Source organism: Gymnoscopelus braueri (genome assembly GCF_963280865.1).
Source record: "Gymnoscopelus braueri genome assembly, chromosome: 1".
Classification (NCBI taxonomy): domain Eukaryota; kingdom Metazoa; phylum Chordata; class Actinopteri; order Myctophiformes; family Myctophidae; genus Gymnoscopelus; species Gymnoscopelus braueri.
In genome coordinates, this window is record NC_137603.1 from 48208310 (window position 1) to 48232054 (window position 23745).

General features: G+C 36.2%; 1 protein-coding gene and 1 long non-coding RNA gene across 2 annotated transcripts in view; both read left to right on the forward strand.

Annotated features, from left to right (window-relative positions):
* LOC308092147 (cilia- and flagella-associated protein 263-like) overlaps positions 1 to 20122 on the forward strand; it is an 89606-nt gene extending 69484 nt beyond the window's left edge. The window contains exons 3-4 of the mRNA XM_080438000.1: positions 18886 to 19224; positions 19307 to 20122. Of these exons, the coding sequence (XP_080294126.1) occupies positions 18886 to 19014 (129 nt within the window). The 3' untranslated portion in view covers positions 19015 to 19224; positions 19307 to 20122. The remainder of the gene's footprint in view (positions 1 to 18885; positions 19225 to 19306) is intronic.
* Positions 11799 to 17473, forward strand: LOC308092197. Its single transcript, XR_013933780.1, has 6 exons — positions 11799 to 11911; positions 12688 to 12766; positions 13202 to 13406; positions 13973 to 14107; positions 14299 to 14373; positions 17380 to 17473. It is a non-coding gene; the product is annotated as an uncharacterized lncRNA (long non-coding RNA).
* Positions 20123 to 23745: the final 3623 nt, after the last annotated feature.

Below are 23745 nucleotides of genomic sequence, written 5' to 3' on the forward strand. Positions count from 1 at the left end.
TCGCATGTCATGTCAGTAATGATGATTTACTCTGCATCTGCTCAACTAGACCTACTGTATCAACATTAATATGAGCTCTACTGTACTGCATATGAAGCTTGTCATTGACATTTTATACATTTGTGAAATGGGACATTCTGCATAATGAGTAGATTCTACTTTTGGTATTTTAACTACAGTTTGATACCTATTCTGTTGTGCTTTTACTCAAGTAAATTTTGAATTCCGGTCTTATACTTCATGGCCAATATCATTTAAAGGACAGTTTATTCCATCTGTTTTCATGTGTTTTCTTACTTTGACTAACAGTCAAAATAGAATCTTTCATGATTTATTTTCGTGCAGCACACATTAGCCTGAGATTCTTTGGTAATGAATCAATTTGTTTGTTATAAAGCAAGGTTAAATACATGATTATAATAGTTACCAAGGCTACGGTAACGTACACTTCCAAGTTCCAGCAAAAGGAGTAAAGGAGTGTAAAACCCTACTCACCTTCAAAACTGCCCTAAAGATACACCTTCAGGAGGCTGCAATTCGAAAATGGCCCCTGTCTAAGTCTTAACGTACCCCCCCTACCCCCCCCCTTTTCTTTTTCTTCTTTTGTAATTTTTTTTCACTCATACCAGTAACCTGTAAGCTGATTGTATGACATTCTGTATAGTAGTGTGTATATCTGTCTGTCTCTTATATGTCATCATGATTTGTGTGCATGGGGATCTTATCTTAAACAAGCTTAGTGCTTAATGAGTCTCCCAGTTTAGTAGACCTTGTATTGTGAATTTGTACTTCAATGTACTGATGTTCTCATGTCTTACTAAATAAAGTACATCAATCAATCAATCAGCTGTTTGCTGCCACCACGTGGTTATTTTGAGACATTGCGAGGCAGCTTGGTTTCCTCAACCATCTTTGGTTTCCAGACTGCAGTATGGAGTCTATTTGTGTGACAAAAGTTTAAGACATGACAGGTGATCAGGTTACTTTATTCATTGGACCTCTACAACAGGGAATCAGGTTAACACAACCATTACGCAATAACTAAATAAGTAGGCCTACCTATAAAATATGTTTAAATCAAAACAGTGGTCATCTTGACAATTGCAATTGTGTGTGTATCAGTATATCACATATCACAATATAAGTAGGTCTACATATCTGGCATTTTTATAGATTATCCATCTAACCAAGTACTGTACAATTTTGAGGTATTTGTACTTTACTTGAGTATTTCCAATTTCCAATACTATTACTTCTACTCCACCTACATCTCGGATCCAAATATTATACTTTTACTCCACTACATGTATTTGAAAACTTGAGTTACTAGTTACTTTGTAGATTCTGATTATTATTACAAAATATACATTAACCACTTCAGCCCCATATATTTTGGCCATTTGAAAATAGCAGATCTACAAGCTCACAAATGCTTGTAGATCAGCTATTTTCAAAAGTTGTATACATTTGAAAACCTGTGAAACGGGACATTCTGCATAATGAGTACTTTCTACTTTTGGTACTTTAAGTAAATTTTGTACAACTTTTACTTGTAAGAGAGTATTTCTACATTGCAGTATTTGCTCCAAAATGTAAGAAAAACAAAAACAAAGATATAGCCTGCAAGGATACATGTATTCGTATTGAACCGTTTTTTTTAACAACTTCAGACGATGCGCTCTGTGCTCAACATACTAACCTACAATGGATAACCTGCAATGGATCTGCGATCAACTATGAAACCTAGACCAACCTGGAATTGCCAGCTCCTCCCCCCCGCTCCCCCCACACAGAGTAAACAAACAAAAAAAGTCACGCCGAAAGAGAAAACACGCTGAATTTAAACTGTTGCAATAATGGCTATTAAATGCCACACAGAGGGACCAGAAATAGAAGACACTCCAGTCTCCACTATCCAGCAGATTTGGCGTTTGGAGCCACTTTGGGTTTCCAGTTCATTATGACCCGGGGATGGCAAAAGAGTCGTGGATAAAAAAAAGACTACGGTATGTTGCAACTCGCAAGTGTTTCACGACGATAAATTACGCCAGTGGAAATACTACAATGTCAACTAATTTACGCAGACATCACCCCGATGTGACAATATTGAAATACATGTTCTTTCATTCTTAGTTACCAAGGCTACCCTAACATACACTTCCAAGTTCCAGGGAACATATATCATAGCTGTTATTTTGAGACATTGCGAGGCATTTTGGTTTCCTCAACCATCTTTGGTTTCCAAACTATAAAATGTTTAAATCAAGCAGTGGTCATCTTGACAATTGTGTGTGTGTGTGTGTGTGTGTGTGTGTGTGTGTGTGTGTGTGTGTGTGTGTGTGTGTGTGTGTGTGTGTGTGTGTGTGTGTGTGTGTGTGTGTGTGTGTGTGGGGGCGTGTGTGACCGCGGTGAAGTTGGTTTCAGGTTGGATATTCACCCAGTTGGATATTCGAAAATCTTAGGGACCGTCAATAAATTACAGATTGCAATTTAAAAAAAATGCTATATCTCCTAGACAAAACCACCTGGACACACCAAAACACATCACAATGTTCATTGACCATGCATACACTATGCACACCCTTTATTTTGAAAAATGTCCTAAAAATGTATTTTTTATGATTTTCCGAAATCTAAGAAATTTAATAACTTTTTGGTCGCATGACCTTTTCAGCAAAATCATTGTTCAAATTATTTGTCAGTAATTCCTACATCATGCACACCCTTTATTTTGAAAGTTTTCCTCAAAATGTATTTTTTATGAATTTCTGAAATCTAAGAAATTGAATAACTTTTTGGTCACATGACCTTTTCAATAAAATCATTGTTCATATTGTCTGTCAGTCATGCCTACATGATGCAAACCCTTTATTTTGACATTTTTCCTAAAAAAATATTTTTTATGATTTTCTGAAATCTAAGAAATTGAATAACTGTTTGGTCGCATTACCTTTTCAACAAAACCATTGTTCAAATTATTTGTCAGTAATTCCTACATCATGCACACCCTTTATTTAGAAAATTTCCCTAAAAATATATTTTTTATTAATTTCTGAAATCTATGAAATTGAATAACTTTTTGGTCACATGACCTTTTCAACAAAATCATTGTTCATAGTGTCTGTCAGTCATGCCTACATGATGCACACCCTTTATTTTGAAAAGTTTCCTCAAAATGTATTTTTTATGAATTTCTGAAATCTAAGAAATTGAATAACTTTTTGGTCACATGACCTTTTCAACAAAATCATTGTTCATAGTGTCTGTCAGTCATGCCTACATGATGCACACCCTTTATTTTTGACATTTCTCCTCAAAATGTATTTTTTATTAATTTCTGAAATCTAAGAAATTGAATAACTTTTGGGTCACATGACCTTTTCAACAAAATCATTGTTCATAGTGTCTGTCAGTCATGCCTACATGATGCACACCCTTTATTTTGACATTTTTCCTCAAAATGTATTTTTTATTAATTTCTGAAATCTAAGAAATTGAATAACTTTTGGGTCACATGACCTTTTCAACAAAATCATTGTTCATAGTGTCTGTCAGTCATGCCTACATGATGCACACCCTTTATTTTGAAAAGTTTCCTCAAAATGTATTTTTTATTAATTTCTGAAATCTAAGAAATTGAATAACTTTTGGGTCACATGACCTTTTCAACAAAATCATTGTTCATAGTGTCTGTCAGTCATGCCTACGTGATGCACACCCTTTATTTTGAAAAGTTTCCTCAAAATGTATTTTTTATGAATTTCTGAAATCTAAGAAATTGAATAACTTTTGGGTCACATGACCTTTTCAACAAAATCATTGTTCATAGTGTCTGTCAGTCATGCCTACATGATGCACACCCTTTATTTTGAAAAGTTTCCTCAAAATGTATTTTTTATTAATTTCTGAAATCTAAGAAATTGAATAACTTTTGGGTCACATGACCTTTTCAACAAAATCATTGTTCATAGTGTCTGTCAGTCATGCCTACGTGATGCACACCCTTTATTTTGAAAAGTTTCCTCAAAATGTATTTTTTATGAATTTCTGAAATCTAAGAAATTGAATAACTTTTGGGTCACATGACCTTTTCAACAAAATCATTGTTCATAGTGTCTGTCAGTCATGCCTACATGATGCACACCCTTTATTTTGACATTTTTCCTCAAAATGTATTTTTTATTAATTTCTGAAATCTAAGAAATTGAATAACTTTTGGGTCACATGACCTTTTCAACAAAATCATTGTTCATAGTGTCTTTCAGTCATGCCTACATGATGCACACCCTTTATTTTGAAAAGTTTCCTCAAAATGTATTTTTTATTAATTTCTGAAATCTAAGAAATTGAATAACTTTTGGGTCACATGACCTTTTCAACAAAATCATTGTTCATAGTGTCTGTCAGTCATGCCTACGTGATGCACACCCTTTATTTTGAAAAGTTTCCTCAAAATGTATTTTTTATGAATTTCTGAAATCTAAGAAATTGAATAACTTTTGGGTCACATGACCTTTTCAACAAAATCATTGTTCATAGTGTCTGTCAGTCATGCCTACATGATGCACAGCCTTTATTTTGAAAAGTTTCCTCAAAATGTATTTTTTATTAATTTCTGAAATCTAAGAAATTGATTAACTTTTGGGTCACATGACCTTTTCAACAAAATCATTGTTCATAGTCTCTGTCAGTCATGCCTACATGATGCACACCCTTTATTTTGTCATTTTCCCTCAAATTTCTGAAATCTAAGAAATTGAATAACTTTTTGGTCACATGACCTTTTCAACACAATCATTGTTCATAGTGTCTGTCAGTCATGCCTACATGATGCACACCCTTTATTTTGACATTTTTCCTCAAAATGTATTTTTTATTAATTTCTGAAATCTAAGAAATTGAATAACTTTTGGGTCACATGACCTTTTCAACAAAATCATTGTTCATAGTGTCTTTCAGTCATGCCTACATGATGCACACCCTTTATTTTGAAAAGTTTCCTCAAAATGTATTTTTTATTAATTTCTGAAATCTAAGAAATTGAATAACTTTTGGGTCACATGACCTTTTCAACAAAATCATTGTTCATAGTGTCTGTCAGTCATGCCTACATGATGCACACCCTTTATTTTGACATTTCTCCTCAAAATCTATTTTTTATGAATTTCTGAAATCTAAGAAATTGAATAACTTTTGGGTCACATGACCTTTTCAACAAAATCATGTTCATAGGTCTGTCAGTCATGCCTACATGATGCACACCCTTTATTTTGAATAGTTTCCTCAAAATGTATTTTTTATGAATTTCTGAAATCAAAGTAATAAAATAACATTCAGGTCACATGACCTTTTCAACAAAATCATTGTTCATAGTGTCTGTCAGTCATGCCTACGTGATGCACACCCTTTATTTTGAAAAGTTTCCTCAAAATGTATTTTTTATGAATTTCTGAAATCTAAGAAATTGAATAACTTTTGGGTCACATGACCTTTTCAACAAAATCATTGTTCATAGTGTCTGTCAGTCATGCCTACATGATGCACAGCCTTTATTTTGAAAAGTTTCCTCAAAATGTATTTTTTATTAATTTCTGAAATCTAAGAAATTGATTAACTTTTGGGTCACATGACCTTTTCAACAAAATCATTGTTCATAGTCTCTGTCAGTCATGCCTACATGATGCACACCCTTTATTTTGTCATTTTCCCTCAAATTTCTGAAATCTAAGAAATTGAATAACTTTTTGGTCACATGACCTTTTCAACACAATCATTGTTCATAGTGTCTGTCAGTCATGCCTACATGATGCACACCCTTTATTTTGACATTTTTCCTCAAAATGTATTTTTTATTAATTTCTGAAATCTAAGAAATTGAATAACTTTTGGGTCACATGACCTTTTCAACAAAATCATTGTTCATAGTGTCTTTCAGTCATGCCTACATGATGCACACCCTTTATTTTGAAAAGTTTCCTCAAAATGTATTTTTTATTAATTTCTGAAATCTAAGAAATTGAATAACTTTTGGGTCACATGACCTTTTCAACAAAATCATTGTTCATAGTGTCTGTCAGTCATGCCTACATGATGCACACCCTTTATTTTTGACATTTCTCCTCAAAATGTATTTTTTATTAATTTCTGAAATCTAAGAAATTGAATAACTTTTGGGTCACATGACCTTTTCAACAAAATCATTGTTCATAGTGTCTGTCAGTCATGCCTACATGATGCACACCCTTTATTTTGACATTTTTCCTCAAAATGTATTTTTTATTAATTTCTGAAATCTAAGAAATTGAATAACTTTTGGGTCACATGACCTTTTCAACAAAATCATTGTTCATAGTGTCTGTCAGTCATGCCTACATGATGCACACCCTTTATTTTGAAAAGTTTCCTCAAAATGTATTTTTTATTAATTTCTGAAATCTAAGAAATTGAATAACTTTTGGGTCACATGACCTTTTCAACAAAATCATTGTTCATAGTGTCTGTCAGTCATGCCTACATGATGCACAGCCTTTATTTTGAAAAGTTTCCTCAAAATGTATTTTTTATTAATTTCTGAAATCTAAGAAATTGATTAACTTTTGGGTCACATGACCTTTTCAACAAAATCATTGTTCATAGTGTCTGTCAGTCATGCCTACATGATGCACACCCTTTATTTTGAAAAGTTTCCTCAAAATGTATTTTTTATGAATTTCTGAAATCTAAGAAATTGAATAACTTTTGGGTCACATGACCTTTTCAACAAAATCATTGTTCATAGTGTCTGTCAGTCATGCCTACATGATGCACACCCTTTATTTTGAAAAGTTTCCTCAAAATGTATTTTTTATTAATTTCTGAAATCTAAGAAATTGAATAACTTTTGGGTCACATGACCTTTTCAACAAAATCATTGTTCATAGTGTCTGTCAGTCATGCCTACATGATGCACACCCTTTATTTTGAAAAGTTTCCTCAAAATGTATTTTTTATTAATTTCTGAAATCTAAGAAATTGAATAACTTTTGGGTCACATGACCTTTTCAACAAAATCATTGTTCATAGTGTCTGTCAGTCATGCCTACATGATGCACACCCTTTATTTTGAAAAGTTTCCTCAAAATGTATTTTTTATTAATTTCTGAAATCTAAGAAATTGATTAACTTTTGGGTCACATGACCTTTTCAACAAAATCATTGTTCATAGTGTCTGTCAGTCATGCCTACATGATGCACACCCTTTATTTCTGACATTTCTCCTCAAAATGTATATTTTATTAATTTCTGAAAAATGACCTTTTCAACAAAATCATTTTTGAGGAAAAATGTCAAAATAAAGGGTGTGCATCATGTAGGCATGACTGACAGACACTATGAACAATGATTTTGTTGAAAAGGTCATGTGACCCAAAAGTTATTCAATTTCTTAGATTTCAGAAATTCATAAAAAATACATTTTGAGGAGAAATGTCAAAATAAAGGGTGTGCATCATGTAGGCATGACTGACAGACACTATGAACAATGATTTTGTTGAAAAGGTCATGTGACCTGAATGTTATTTTATTACTTTGATTTCAGAAATTCATAAAAAATACATTTTGAGGAAACTTTTCAAAATAAAGGGTGTGCATCATGTAGGCATGACTGACAGACCTATGAACAATGATTTTGTTGAAAAGGTCATGTGACCCAAAAGTTATTCAATTTCTTAGATTTCAGAAATTAATAAAAAATACATTTTGAGGAAAAATGTCAAAATAAAGGGTGTGCATCATGTAGGCATGACTGACAGACACTATGAACAATGATTTTGTTGAAAAGGTCATGTGACCCAAAAGTTATTCAATTTCTTAGATTTCAGAAATTCATAAAAAATACATTTTGAGGAAACTTTTCAAAATAAAGGGTGTGCATCATGTAGGCATGACTGACAGAGACTATGAACAATGATTTTGTTGAAAAGGTCATGTGACCCAAAAGTTATTCAATTTCTTAGATTTCAGAAATTAATAAAAAATACATTTTGAGGAAAAATGTCAAAATAAAGGGTGTGCATCATGTAGGCATGACTGACAGACACTATGAACAATGATTTTGTTGAAAAGGTCATGTGACCCAAAAGTTATTCAATTTCTTAGATTTCAGAAATTAATAAAAAATACATTTTGAGGAAAAATGTCAAAATAAAGGGTGTGCATCATGTAGGCATGACTGACAGACACTATGAACAATGATTTTGTTGAAAAGGTCATGTGACCCAAAAGTTATTCAATTTCTTAGATTTCAGAAATTAATAAAAAATACATTTTGAGGAGAAATGTCAAAATAAAGGGTGTGCATCATGTAGGCATGACTGACAGACACTATGAACAATGATTTTGTTGAAAAGGTCATGTGACCTGAATGTTATTTTATTACTTTGATTTCAGAAATTCATAAAAAATACATTTTGAGGAAACTATTCAAAATAAAGGGTGTGCATCATGTAGGCATGACTGACAGACAATATGAACAATGATTTTGTTGAAAAGGTCATGTGACCAAAAAGTTATTCAATTTCATAGATTTCAGAAATTCATAAAAAATATTTTTTTAGGGAAATTTTCTAAATAAAGGGTGTGCATGATGTAGGAATTACTGACAAATAATTTGAACAATGGTTTTGTTGAAAAGGTAATGCGACCAAACAGTTATTCAATTTCTTAGATTTCAGAAAATCATAAAAAATATTTTTTTAGGAAAAATGTTAAAATAAAGGGTGTGCATCATGTAGGCATGACTGACAAACAATATGAACAATGATTTTATTGAAAAGGTCATGTGACCAAAAAGTTATTCAATTTCTTAGATTTCAGAAATTCATAAAAAATACATTTTGAGGACAACTTTCAAAATAAAGGGTGTGCATGATGTGGGAATTACTGACAAATAATTTGAACAATGATTTTGTTGAAAAGGTCATGCGACCAAAAAGTTATTACATTTCTTAGATTTCGGAAAATCATAAAAAATATATTTTTAGGAAATTTTTCAAAATAAAGGGTGTGCATAGTGTATGCATGGTCAATGAACATTGTGATGTGTTTTGGTGTGTCCAGGTGGTTTTGTCTAGGAGATATAGCATTTTTTTTAAATTGCAATCTGTAATTTATTGACGGTCCCTAAGATTTTCGAATATCCAACTGGGTGAATATCCAACCTGAAACCAACTTCACCGCGGTGCGTGTGTGTAGTATATCACATCACAATATAAGTAGGTCTACATGTTTGGCATTTTTATAGATCTAACCAAGTAGGCCTACTGTACAATTGAGGTATTTGTACTTTACTTGAGTATTTCCAATACTATTACTTCTACTCCACTACATCTCGGATGCAAATATTGTACTTTTACTCCACTGCATGTATTTGAAAACTTGAGTTACTTAGTTACTTTGTAGATTTTGATTATTATTACAAAACATACATTAACCACTTTTCAGCCATTTGAAAATAGCAGATCTACAAGCTCACAGTTGCTTGTAGATCAGACTGGAGTAGAGAGGGGGGGGGACTGGACTAGAGAGCAGAGCAATAGCATAGAGTTAGCGAGTAGTAAGTAGCCTAAAACCCTATGGGAACGTATCCACGTGGAGCTCTTGCTCCGGGCTCCCGTCTGTAGAAGAATTTTGAGACTGGACAAAGATAAAGAGAGGTTGGACAGACAACAGATGCCAGGATGTAGTCCTGGTGAGCCGCTCGATGGACATGGAGACCTCCAGCTCAGAGACCTTGTGGTTCCATTGGTTTTAGCGTAGCGTAGAGACAGCACATTTCCAACCCGGATCAAATAAGTAGGATTGTATCTTAGAGCCTACGAAGAACAGAACCCGATGCAGTTGTATAGTCTCTGGTAAGTCTAGTCTCTTAGTATAAATGTAGTGTCCTGGCTGTAGCCAGTAGATCTACATATATCTATGTAGATATATTATAACTATTCCTGTAGCCTAGCAGCTAAAGTATGTTTAGCCATGGTTCACATGACGCTCGACTGTCATGTTTCAGGGCTAAAGTATGTCCACTCCACGCTGTTCTTCTCATTTGTCAACCAATGGTTGTTTTGTTGCTTGGTGGTGCTGGCTGGGCACTTTTGGAAAGGAGCGCTGCTCTTTTGATCTGTGTCTATCAGACTGACAACACAAATTGCTGTATGGTAAGCTTATCCTCTTTGTCTGTCTCAAGTCTTTATTTATTATCTTTTAATCCACCATTGTCATGTTATGAGTCATATAAGCTCATAAGTAACATCACGTTGTGACATGACAAGTTTTGATTGCCGAGATCGGCTTGCTCTGGTCCAATGCTATGGACCAGAGATAGAGATTGGCTATTTTCGTTATTCTTGAACATTTTTTTAAAATGTGTTGTGACAGTCACAACACCTATAGAGCATCATAACAAAGCAGTCTTTGTTATGATGCTCTAGTCTAGGCTGTGTTGTGTTGTAGTGTAGTAGTGTAGTGTAGTTTGTTTTATGATGTGTAGTTATGTTGTGTTCTATATATACTTGTTAATTTAATCCTAATGTAATGTTGTTTACAGAGCATGGTACAGAGGCCACGCTCAATAAGTCCAAAGTAGACTTGTCATCCAAATCCCTGAAGGACTTGGACAGGAGAGGTATTAATATGAGTAGCTGTACAATCTGTGTGATGCTTTCAACCTCAGACATGCTATATCATTGTTGTTGTTGCCTTCTTGTGTTGTGTTGTATTGTGTTTTGTTTGCTAACTGCTTTGTTTGTATGCCTGTATGAGATGTCTGTCTGTCTGTCTGTCTGCTTCTGAATGACAAGAAAACAATTTGACTATCATATTCTATGAACAATCACTCTTTGTCTGCAGATCCTTAGTTAGGGAGGAAAAAGTTTTGAGAGGAAAAAATAAACACCCATCAAAAATAAAGATAATTGTGAGCAGTATCATTATGCAGACCTTATTGCTGATAAGTTACTTTTGAAAATGTGATTATAAAACTTGAAATACATTCTACAGAGAGGGATGTTGTAAAGATTATAATCAGCACATTTTGAATAACAGTCTACTTTGTTAATGTGGTAGCTACGTTTCCACTTACATGTTGGTACCTAATTGTCTAATTGCATGATGTTGAAATGTGAACCTTCTGATCAATCAATCTGGTGTCTGACTTATTTGAACCAAATAACTGATCTGGTTTCAATTTGAGTGGAATTTCTGAATGGAAGGAAACACCTTTAAAATGATGAAGAGGATACTAACATCCATAAGGGTCTAACAGTAGGCAGGACATCTCTTGTTAATTGTAAGAGGACCTCAACGGAAATAAGTCTCAGGACTTTCTTGTGTTATCCTCGAACTGCGGTGACCATGTGGTTTTGGCTTTTCAAATAAATCAAATCAAAAAAATACTTCGTTGATCCTTTTTCCCCTTCTGCACCAAATCTCTTAGCAGAAAATAGCCGATCTACAAGCTCACAACACGTTGCAATGCGAGGTGTTATGAGCTTGCAGATTGGCTATTTTCGCTGAATGTCAACCGTTTGTTTGCCAATTACAAGAATAAGGACGCTATGGGGTTCATGTGGTTAATTAGGAGTTACAGGAAACATTCAACATGTTGTTCTATGTTGTCTTAATCAACATGCATTTCTAATTCCTAATCTTTCTATTCATTTGGAGATGTGATGGACAAAATAAGGTAAGGTGTCTCTGCAGTGTCACACATCTCATGTTTTCCATATTTCAAATTCAGATGACTATAAGATGGTATCTGTGCTGTAGCTGACATCAGTAAGGCTTTACTGACCAAGTGGAAGCGTGTGGAGACATTCTTCTAGTCCACGGTGAAGAGCAGTCAGCAGAAGATGGATTAGTGATGGAAGACACAGCAGAGGTACAGGTTCTATACCAGCGGCTATAGTTGATGTTAGTGAGCCTGCCTAGCCTGCCTCCGGAGGTCCTACCTAGGCGGACAATATAGACATATTGGCTGTGTGGAGTAGAAGAAGGTGCTACAGTAAATGTACTCTTAGGTCTTCATGAATTGTCTAACCTTGTTATATGGCTATAGAGTGTTAATAACTGCACACATTGGTTTCAAATTGGGATTCCTTTTGCCTGATTGCATTTCTGCATGTGTCAAACATTGATACAACATTTATATACTCTGTAGTTGGTCATATTTTGCTTTGATTATTTCAAGGAAGGAAGTCTTAAATATGAAGCCACCAGAGGTAGTGTTTTATTAAATGAATTAACCACTTGAACCATTCCTATTCTGGAGTTAACATTTAGCAGAAAATAACAGATATACAAGCTCACAACCCAATGCGATGCGTTGTGAGCTTGTAGATCGGCAATTTTTGGTAAAGATATTTAGTGTAGTCCATAAGAATACGGTCAACTAAGTATGGTGGTTCAAAAACATTCACCCACAGTTAAATTCTCAGACTTGGTTGTCCTTCTGCTCACATATATTAGTCTGTGTTTACTACAGTTCTTTTCCCAGATCCTTGTTGTATACCCTTATATTATTTAGTATAAGTAAGTACTTACTTACTTATTTAGAATACTAAATTACTCCGTCAACCACAAATGTGTAAAAACGTTTAAGGGCAAACACTTTTGTGACTCTGTTTTACCCTATTTTCTTTTACATTTTGGATGCAGCTGAGCTCCTTCCAACAGCAGGAGGAGATGGAGAGACTGCACAAGGCCATGGGTGAGGACCTTTTTACTACTGTCTATGGTGAGGACACACACACACACACACACACACACACACACACACACACACACACACACACACACACACACACACACACACACACACACACACACACACACACACACACACACACACACACACACACACACACACACACACACACACACACACTCTCTCAAATGTTTTCAGTACTACTTTCTTCCAGTACCCATGCAGTCACATCTAACGACATGTCTTAAGCCCTACCGTATGTACCTAGCCGAACTACAAGCTCACAACAAAGTTACTTCGGGATATGTTTTGAACTTGTAGATTCACTATTTTGGAAATTCGCTTTTAGAAGTTATTTAGAACTTTGCCCTAAACAGGAATGGCAGGGTTAATGTGGTTTTAAAAGGATGGGCTAAACGTACACGCATTTTAATGTAAACAGTGCGTTTGTGTTGGGTGTGTTAGCATCCGTCCAGAGGTGAGCGAGGAGACTCTGTGCAGCACCAAGGACGTGCAGAAGCAAGCGGAGGAGAAGTACAAGGTGCTGGAGAACAAGATGAAGAACGCAGAGACTGAGAGAGAGAAGGAGCTCAAAGCTTCTCAGCAGAAACTCAACGCGGCCAAGGCCAAAGCTGATGCTTTCAATAAGAAGCTCAAGGAGAAACAACAGGTATGCATATTTCTGGTGTCTTCATGTTGCCTGCCATGTCATAAAGTTAAGTTAAAAGGTGTTATAGGACTGACTGTTTCTAGGTAGTTTGCATTTAGCAGCAAAAATAAGCACTAAGCACTCATAGAAAACAGTTTTTATTTATTTATTTGGTATTAGTAAATACAAATATAGATTTGCAGTGATAATAACACATGTCATAGAGGTGTTGCACAGATTTTAATACAGGTGGGTCTTGAGATTTTGACTTGCACTTTGGTCTGCCATGGGCACAAAAGGTTTGGAAACCACTGGTCTAAAGCATAATGCCATTTCTGTACATAGTTTGCTGTATGTTGAAGAATGATAAACATTGGAGTAAAGCAGACCTATATTTTGGGGTAAACAATTACAAATACCATATTTTCCATATCAAAATCTACAGTATATGCGATATGACCCTAATTTCTATCTTTGGGGCAAGCAACCTGCTTTTAAGAGTGGACAGGCCACAGTGCCACGTCTTACCCGTCTTCTATCATCTCATCCTGTCTTCTGTCCATGTGTGGGCACATCCATGCATATAGGGTGGCCCTGGAGTTGGAGGAAATGCGAAGAGAGCAAGCTGGTTATGAGATCAACAGATCCAGGCAGTGGATGACATCATGAAAGCCATCCAGGAATAGATAGCTAGTATGTCTACCACAGTGGCCCAGAACAAGGTAAAGTATATAGTTTAGTAGTTGGGTGAGGGAATGAAGAGTTTGACTGTGACAGATGCAGTTTCTGTATGTTTTAGTGTGTTTATGTGTCGTCCACTAAGATAAACCTTGTAGTAAATATGAATTCTAACAACTGAAAATGTCCTGTTTTCCACAAATCCCATTTCACTGTTCAGTCCTTTACTCCATAGGAGGCTTTGTGTAATGCTCAGGAGGAAATAGCCCAGCAGAAGGAGGTGATCATGACTTAGGACAAATAAATTAAGGTAGAAACAACCTTTTGTTCATTTTTACAGCATTTCTGAAGTCCAAGCCATCAAGGTTGTTCTACAATAACAGTACTTTCTGTCAACAAGAGGGCTATGAACATGCTGAGAGAAACGTGTGTTTGTGTGTTTGTGTGTTTGTGTGTCTGTGTGTGTGTGTGTGTGTGTGTGTGTGTGTGTGTGTGTGTGTGTGTGTGTGTGTGTGTGTGTGTGTACTTGGACCAAATGTCCCCACAAGTATTGTCAAATTTGAGAAATAGACATTGTGAGGACCATTTTCTCTCCAGCTCTTTAGTAAGCAGAACATTCTTTTTCAGCTCTTACACCAGTTTGATCCAGTCAGGAGAGAGAAACCATTCATTTGTTTTATCACCTACAATTTCACAAGTTCACATGTATGAAATATATCCCCTGACTGCATGAAATTGGTATCCCGACCTGCAAATCTATTTTCTATTCACTAACCAGATGCAGCACCTGCTTGTGGAGAAACACCAGTCTGTGTTAATGGTTGATGTTGGTGTTCATTACCTGACTTCAGAGCAGTGGTTCTCAAAGTGGTGCCCCAGGTGTCCTTGAATAGGTTCCAGGGGTTCCCCAGGAAATTGTGTTAATATAGCAAAATCAGTATCACCACTTTAACCCTATTTTATACTCTGGCCATTCATACACACAGCAGATGGACAGGTACATTATTATTTATTCCCTGGGCTTGAGTGATTGGTGGACCCCCCCCACACACGCTAGGCAGCTACAACTACTCGACCCAGAACATATTTGTTATTAAAATGTATCTTTAATCTGTTATTACTACCCTGCTTCCATTATGTTTTTATCACCAGTCAATCAAAAGGTAACATTTCAAATATCTGGCTGGTTTTCACTGCGTTCAAAACATTTTCTTTGTATCTCGCTCTCTCTCTTGTCGCTGAGCAAGACTCTTAATTTTTTTGGGGCGGCCATAGCTGAGTGGTTAGTGAGCCCGCCTAGGGAGCCAGAGGCCCTGGTTGCCCCAGGTATGATTCCAGGCCACGCCAGCATATGTGTCGATGAAATGAAATTTGTCCTTGAGCAAGACTCTTAACCCCTAATTGCTCACAGGCCCTCATTGGAAACAAGCCCGCAAGGACTTTCATGAACGTCCTGTTAAAAGGAATTATCCTTATCCTTATCCTCTCCTCTCTGTCATTACTGTCCATGGTACTTATCTCATTGCTGTCCATGGTACTTATCAGTAATTAATCCAGCAAATGGGTGTATGCAGCAAAATATAACACCGTTTTTTTCCTAGGCTAGAGTCACTCACACATGAACAGAGGGAGTTATTTGTGAAAAAGTCTGGAGTCAGGAGTCTGAAGTTACAGTACAAGAGGGACTACTTTTACTTGATGACGTCTTAACACCTCTGCAATAATTTATACACATATTTGTTTCCAGGAGACAAATTGGCATCTGATAATAAGATAACTGATATTGTAATGTTGTAAAAATATGAATGTGAATGTTAACACTTTGACCGCCAGAGGTTAATCTCATAATGTACTCACCAGTGCCAACGTTTTATTGTTTTTTGTTTTTTTCACGTCGCCATAGACCTCGTTAAAATCCTTAAGATTGAGCTGTGCACTGTTTGTATACATCGCGGAGATCTCCCTGCGTCTACCAGTGAAAACCACGTGTCAAACAGAGCCGCCATGTTGTAGTTAGAACGGTTTATGTTAAACAGTGATCAGCGAGGAGAAAAACTACAATCGAAGAAAATGGCGTTTCAGTGTGCGCTTTAGAATGGAGGCCGACGGGATCGGCAAAACGTGATCCCGAATAATTCCGTTTCCGGTGGTGTTACAATGAAATGTGCCGTATAGAAAATTGAAAAGTTTTTTTTTTCGAAAAAAAAGGAAAAAGCACCACAGCCTGTAGGCTACGGGATCGGCGCTTTACGGTTGGATTTATCGGCCCGTAGGCTACGGGCCTGGCGGTGGTAGTGTTAAATGCCTACAGTAATCATTCATAGTTTAAACAAATATGTCTACGTCTGAACCTCAATTATTAAATAATATGTGTGGTGTGGGAGAAAAAGCTTGTAATTAAATAATGAGTGTTAAGGGTTTGATTTAATTTGTTTCACGATACTACATGCAACAAATTATATGAAGCCCAGGCATTATTTAACTGAAATGGTTAAACTCAAGTTAACTGATGTATTGATTTGTGTCTTATGTATGAGTGAGCAGACGCATGCGATTATATGGGCACATTTCCTATTATGATGACTCAATCAGGCAATTCGGTACACGTCCCCTTCTTGAGATTCCTTTTCTGTGGAATTCTTTGTATTTTTTACTTTTGAATAGGCCTACTTACTGACCGTATGAAGTATTTTTAAAAGCAAGTACTTCAGTACTTAAACTCAAGCACAAATTTGACTGACCAACTTTCCCTTGTAGTTTAGTAATATTTGACTAGGAATATTCTTTGAATGAAGTACTTGGGTTGAATAATTTGTCCAACGTCCACCACTGGTCACACTGCAATGTTATGACACTTGAGGAAGCAAGTTGACAAGCTGAGACTGCCAACGGCTGTGGAATTTCAATTTCACATAATACAATATTTTAGCTTGTGCTTGCATAGTTTGATGACTGAGGCAACTACACTACATACTGCGCAAGACGCCACTCGCGTTTGTGGGTAAATATAATCCTGGTGGACTTTAATTTGGGACCCTGAGTGATTCACAACCTTCATCCAATCTAAACTATATATATGTATATTTTATTCTTACTTACAGTAGTTAACCTGTAATTAAACTAAACTAAGTGGTAATCCCTACTTTAGGCTTTAGAGGGCTGGAAAATGTCACATTGAAGCCATCATGAGAGATTCTCATGAGGGCATGTTGTCATTGACAGAATAGTCGCAGCTCTTGAGACAAAACCAGGGTGAAATGAATTAACTATTTCCTCCATTTATCTCCTCTTTCCTCATGTTTTTTTCCCCCTTCAGAGAGCAAATGTGGGGTCGAGACCAAAACCATTGCGGCAGACTTCAGTGCGGTAGATATCTACTCCAACATTGCAGGGTGTAAGCATCATTGTTGGGCAAGTTACTCTGGAAGTGTAATAAGTTACTTGTTATACAATATTACTATATTACTTTTGCTATATAATAAGTAATGCAGAGCTACTTAGTAATCGAGATAATAAGTAATATAATTACTGTTTTGACAGATAACCTCAGGTTAAAACAGAGTCGGTAGTTGATCAAATGGAGGTAAAGTATCTGTCCTGTAGGTTATCCAACACATAGTGAGCTTGTAGATCGGCTATTTTCGCCATTTGACGTACCGTTCAAGAACCTGTCGCAACTGCAGCTGCAGGTTCATTTTAGAAAATTCCACTGGATGTTGTATTTATTATTGGCTGCAGTCTGTACAAGGTCTGACATCTCACAGTGGATGAGCGCTGCGTTATTTTTACAAGCTGCATTATTGTGACTGGGTGAATGTAATACACATTGTACATTGTAAAGCACTTTGGATGAAGCTGCTATATAAATGCACCATTTACCATTCACCAGCTGAACCAGTAGGATACAGTAACAGTGACACATAAATGTGTGGGGAGGATTAAATGGCATGACTATTAAATTGGGAGAGAAACAGATTCAAATAATTGGCTGCTCTAAAGGAATAAACTTGATGTCAATCGCTATCTAAAGGCCAAAGCAACTAGTCGTAAACTTCTTGCAACAAAACAGTTTTAATTGTACATGCTATCAACCTAGCATGTACAGTACTGGGGAAAAGAAGAAAACGTGTGAAAATAGCAGATATACAAGCTCACAACGTTGTCAGCTTGTAGATCTGATACCTTTGAAACTTCTATGGCACATTTAGAAAGGTTTGTCATGGAAAGATGTAAACAGACTAATTATTGTTACGTTAAAAATATCTGTCTATGTTTGTCTGGGGAAAAGATGACTTATTCAGGGAAAACGGGTGATAAAAAGTGAGTCTTCTTATTAGCTACTTAGAAAGCCTAGTTTTGTAAACGAGTAACTGTAAACGAGTAACTGTAGGATTAGGAGGAGTAACTGAAGATGATTAACAGGTATGTCTGCTATGTACAGGATGTGAAGATTATTGACAGGCCTGTCTGCTATGTACAGGTTATGAAGATCATTGACAGGTCTGTCAGGATATGGGATTAACATGCATTTTGTTATGTGGTCTGTACCATTTGAGTAAAGATGGATGTTGGGAATTAACCACCTAGACGCCCAACTTTTGTAGTTGCTACAAATTCTAAAGTTACAATCCAAGTTGAACTTGCTTCAACTGCAGCTACAAAACGACCAAGTGTTGTTTAAGAATTTCCATTAACCTTCTCTCTTCACACAATTCCTGCTTGTAATGGGGGGAAACGAATTCAATGGTTAATGACAGTACGTACATTGATGTAACATCACTTTTGTGTGTTTTTCTTTTTTGTCAAAACGTAAATGTCACAGTACGTTTGGAGAACCAGTCAGATTGAAGAAGGTGCACTCTGTTTCACCGACGGAGGCGTGCCGCCTGAAGGTGATTTGAGCCACGGGAGGCTCAAGCCACCTTACACACACACACACACACTCACCTAATCCTAAACAAGCTCTATCCTTTTGTTTCTACACACTGGTTAAACATTAATTACTGGCTAATATGTATTTTAGACCCAGCAGGCATGTTGTGTATGTACACTATAGTACAGTATGTGGGTTGTGTGCATAACAAGCAATCAAAAGTAGAAGTGGTCAAAAAGTAATCCTAGAACTCTTATTATTAGTCATGTCAAATTGTCAATAGTACCAGTACTCCATTATAGTTAGCCTGGTAAACCCTCCCTCCGGAAATGAGATTTCCGGAGGGAGGGTTTACCAGGCTACATTATAGTAGGGATGGATATTCTTTATTTTGAGCAAAAAGCATAATTGCAACAAATGGGGCAAAACATCTTTACTTCTTTTAAACAACATGGTTATAATCAAATAAAAGTGTCCCATATGACATGCTTTAAACTCCAAATATTTCACATTAAACTTGTTTATATACACAATAGGGTGTATACAAGTATACACACTATTGTTAGACTACACTATTGATAGTACAGTGAATGATTTCAATATCACTTGAGGTGTTTTTTTTTTCTTCTCGTGCATATGTCAGTAATGATGATCTACTCTGCATCTGCTCAACTAGACCTACTGTATCATCATTGATATGAGCTCTACTATGTACTGCATATAAAGCTTGTCATTCATCTCTGCTGTGCAGGCCATTGATACATATGCTTCTCAAATATGTTTTCATCTAATGTCCTGTCTGTCCTGACATACTGTAAAACCATACATCTGTCTTAGTGCACTGTACTTGATATGAGTTCTGGTTAAATGCTGAAATACTGACCCTGAACTTTGGTAGAACCTTGTAGTTACCTGGCATAAGCCCACATAGTCCATCTTTATCTGCTGCTTCTGTTGTTCATGTGTTCCATGACCATGAGCAGTATAGGAAGGTAGCAAAGTAGATTTACTCAAGTACTGTACTGTGCTTTGTATTGGTATAGAAATAACCAGAAATATCACTGTCAAAGGAGGGATGTGAAGGTGGAGGTAATACTTTATTCAGGATATTAAGCAATTCAATCCTATTTACTTAGTTGACCCGGCCAACAACAGCAACAAGTTGTAAGCTTGTAGATCAGCTATTTTCGGCCAAGAGACTTGGTGTAAAAACAGTAATAATCATTTGATAATCACAAAGTAATGTTAAAGAGTCAGTCAATAATTTGCATGTGCTATGAACTTATTTATGACTGGTATATATCCTTTTAAAATACGTTTATTTATTAAGAAAAATGTATTTACATAGCAACTTCATCAGAGTTGTTTCAGTTAAGTTATTGTTCATCAATGTGCGTGTTTGATCCTAAACAGATGAGAAGGGAGAGACTACCATATTGCAAAAATATTAAGTCTGTAAAGAATGCATTATTTTATACTGCATCCTTTTTATATACACTTAAAAAATCATACTTTTTGGGAACCCTAGGACTCTCCACTTTAGTGTGTGACTGTTGTTTTTATTGAATGACATACATGAGCATTTCTCATATTTTCATTCACAGTTAACGTGGATATTTGTGCTGCTGCTGCCTTTGGTGTCAGTGTAATCATCATGGTTGGATAAGATTCACCGTGAGAACAAGATGGGATCTAACTGCAAGGCTTCCATACCTACCTGGACATGTTGTTTACAACAGCAGGTTTCATTTATGAAATAAGGTTCCAGTTTTCACACAACCTGAAAGTTGCTCTAACCGCAGTGTTCAAATCATGGCCATTTAGCTGACTGCACTAGTGTGTTGTTGTCTCTGGTTCATTTATTTATATGTATGGGGGGGGGGGGGGGGGGGGGGGGGTGTGTGTGTGTGTGTGTGTGTGTGTGTGTGTGTGTGTGTGTGTGTGTGTGTGTGTGTGTGTGTGTGTGTGTGTGTGTGTGTGTGTGTGTGTGTGTGTGTGTGTGAGAAAAAGCAAAAGAAGCTGCAGAGCGAAACGCGTGAATCTCAGCAGCTGAGTAACGACATCGCCAACAGGAATGATCTGCTGTTGAAGATTGAGGCAGAGACCACCCAGGTCCAAGAGGTCTGTCTCTCTCACACACACACACACACTAACCACTTATACCCTCCATACAATGTCCTATCCTGGGCCCTCTCCTTTTTCCCCTCCTCACCAAATTTCTATAGCGAAAATAGCAGATCTACAAGCTCACAATGTGATGTTTTTGCTATGTTTTAGTTTTTTCAAACTATGTTATTGTTTAATACTACTACGGAGTCTGCCAATAACATCATGAGGATGTTATATATTGTTAGAATCTGCTTTGTTTGCGTTCATTTACGTGCTAAAATAGTGACTAGTGAGAGTTGTTTCACCATGTGAGTTGATGAGGAGCATTCTTTTAATCATCATTTCTAATCAATGGAGCAACATTGTTTTATAATCTTTCCCACCTTTGGAGTTACATCATGACAAGATAACTACACAACCCCAAATCTCTACTAAAGTATCCTATATCCTTAGTAGTAAGTAAAAGTAGCAGTACCACAGTGTAAAATACTTTGTTGTCAAAATCTTATAAGGCAAAGTATCAAGCATCAAAAGTATCAAAATATACTTTAAGTAGCAAAAGTACTCATTATGCAGAATGGCCATTTCAGAATCATACATATGTTATTGGACTATAATTATTGATCATTAACCACTTAAGCCTTATTTCATACTTCAGCTTTTCAAACATAGATGTACAAGCTCACAATGTATCACATTGCTGTTACATCTGCTATTTTTGAAAAAAAAGTTAGATTTAGATTTAGAAAACACAGGACATGATGTTAAAGATCCAAAGTGCCTAGGGACTCTCCCTGAGCCAGGCTTGCACTTGACCGCATACCTAAATAATTGGCAAAGTAACTAGTAACTAAAGCGGTCAAAGTAAAAGTTCTTCCTCTGAGATGTAGTGGAATACAAGTATAGAGTATTTAAAACTAAAATAATCAAGTAAAGTAAAAGTACTGATGAAGACCACCTCAAAATTGAACCTTGACTCCCTCATCGTCAGGAGCATTCTTCAACAGCAGAGAGGCTGAACCAGAAGCTGTGCAGTCAGATGGCAGAGTACAGCGTTCCTGGGGTCCTGCAGTACATCCAGCTCAAGGACAAACACAACAAGCTGCAGTGGAGCTTCCGCACCTGGGAGAGGAAGATGGAGCTGGCTGAAGTAAACCTTTAACCTCTGATAATAATACCATCTGATACTTTTATGATACTTTTATCTGATCAGCACAGACATAATCTGTCACACTACACATTTATATGATCAGGAACTACACATGTATATGAAAGGTCAGGAGCATTTTCTTAAACCACTAAAGCCTTATACTTGGGCATACGAAAAATGTACGAGCTCATGTGTGGTGATGCAACACATTGTGAGCTTGTATACAGGCTGTTATAGCTCATTTTGAAATAAAATAAAAATTGTGAAACATTCTATTGGGTCTATAAGTATAGACTATTGTTTGTTAAGTAATAGGGGTCTCCCTGTCTCCAGCTCTTTAGTAAACAGAAAATATATTTTCAGGTCAGGATACTAATTTCCTCCAATCAGGAGAGAGAACTCAAACAGAATACAGATTAAATAAATGAAAATAGAAGTAATGAAAGAAACAAAACAAAAGCTGACAAACCATCTGATTTTTTTTGTTTTTGTTTACTGAAAGATGGAGGGACAGGGAGACTTCCTTTATCGTGGAGATAACTAAGTCTATTTCAAGTCTATTTATATGCTGTTTTTGTTGGTTACCTTCGCCTGTTTCTACCTACTGGTGGTCTATACATTATGCACACTTGACCAGCCCAGGAGTAGAAGTCCTGGTCGGAAGTCATCTTTATACTGTCTTTTATATATTGTATTGTTACTAGTGTTACTACTTTTCTGTACTTGTTCTCTACCCTTATCTGTATCTTTGTTTCATCCCGCTAGAGTATGTTAATACAATATAACTTATACAATTGCGGTGGTTGTGTTTTTCTCTCCCTGTTCTTCTATTGAGACATTGAGATTTTGTCAAAGGTCATGTCTCACCTAGACACAGGATCTGACACCATTTTTTACCTGACGGTCAAGATTCAATTTATTCCCAGAGCAAGTAGACCGGCTCTATTAGATCAATGGTAGAAATTTCAGCACTTGCGCAGGAAACTGGGTTCAGATCCAGGGTAGAAGAGGAAAGTTACATACTGCTGCTTCAATGCAACTCTAAATGGGGTTATTATGAGTCAGATGATTGTAGCTGATGTGTTATGTGTCAAACTGAAGGTTTGAACTATGATTCAATTATAGACATTTCCAAGTGCAAGCCGCATCATCTCATGCTGTAGACTGTAGACTGCTGTAAACATTATTTGCTAACTTTGCTGTTGTAATCTCAATTTTGAAATGACTCAATAATTTGTGCAGGATGTCATGTTTGCATTTATCTGCCTGTAATGCTGCTTACTGTGCTGCTTTGAGAATAAAAACCATACATTGATTTTAGTTCCATATTGTATTTTATTCACATTTATTTTTCTTGTATTATGTTGGCAACAGCTCTTTCTCAATAGACACTGGTTTGATTCACTGAAAACACATCACTGGTTCTAGCGACTGATATTGACTGATAATTGTTAGAGCAATTATCAGTCAAAATATATATATATATATATATACTGTATTCTCATGGGTCTATACTTGGTTGACCATATTCTAAAGGGCTACACTAAATA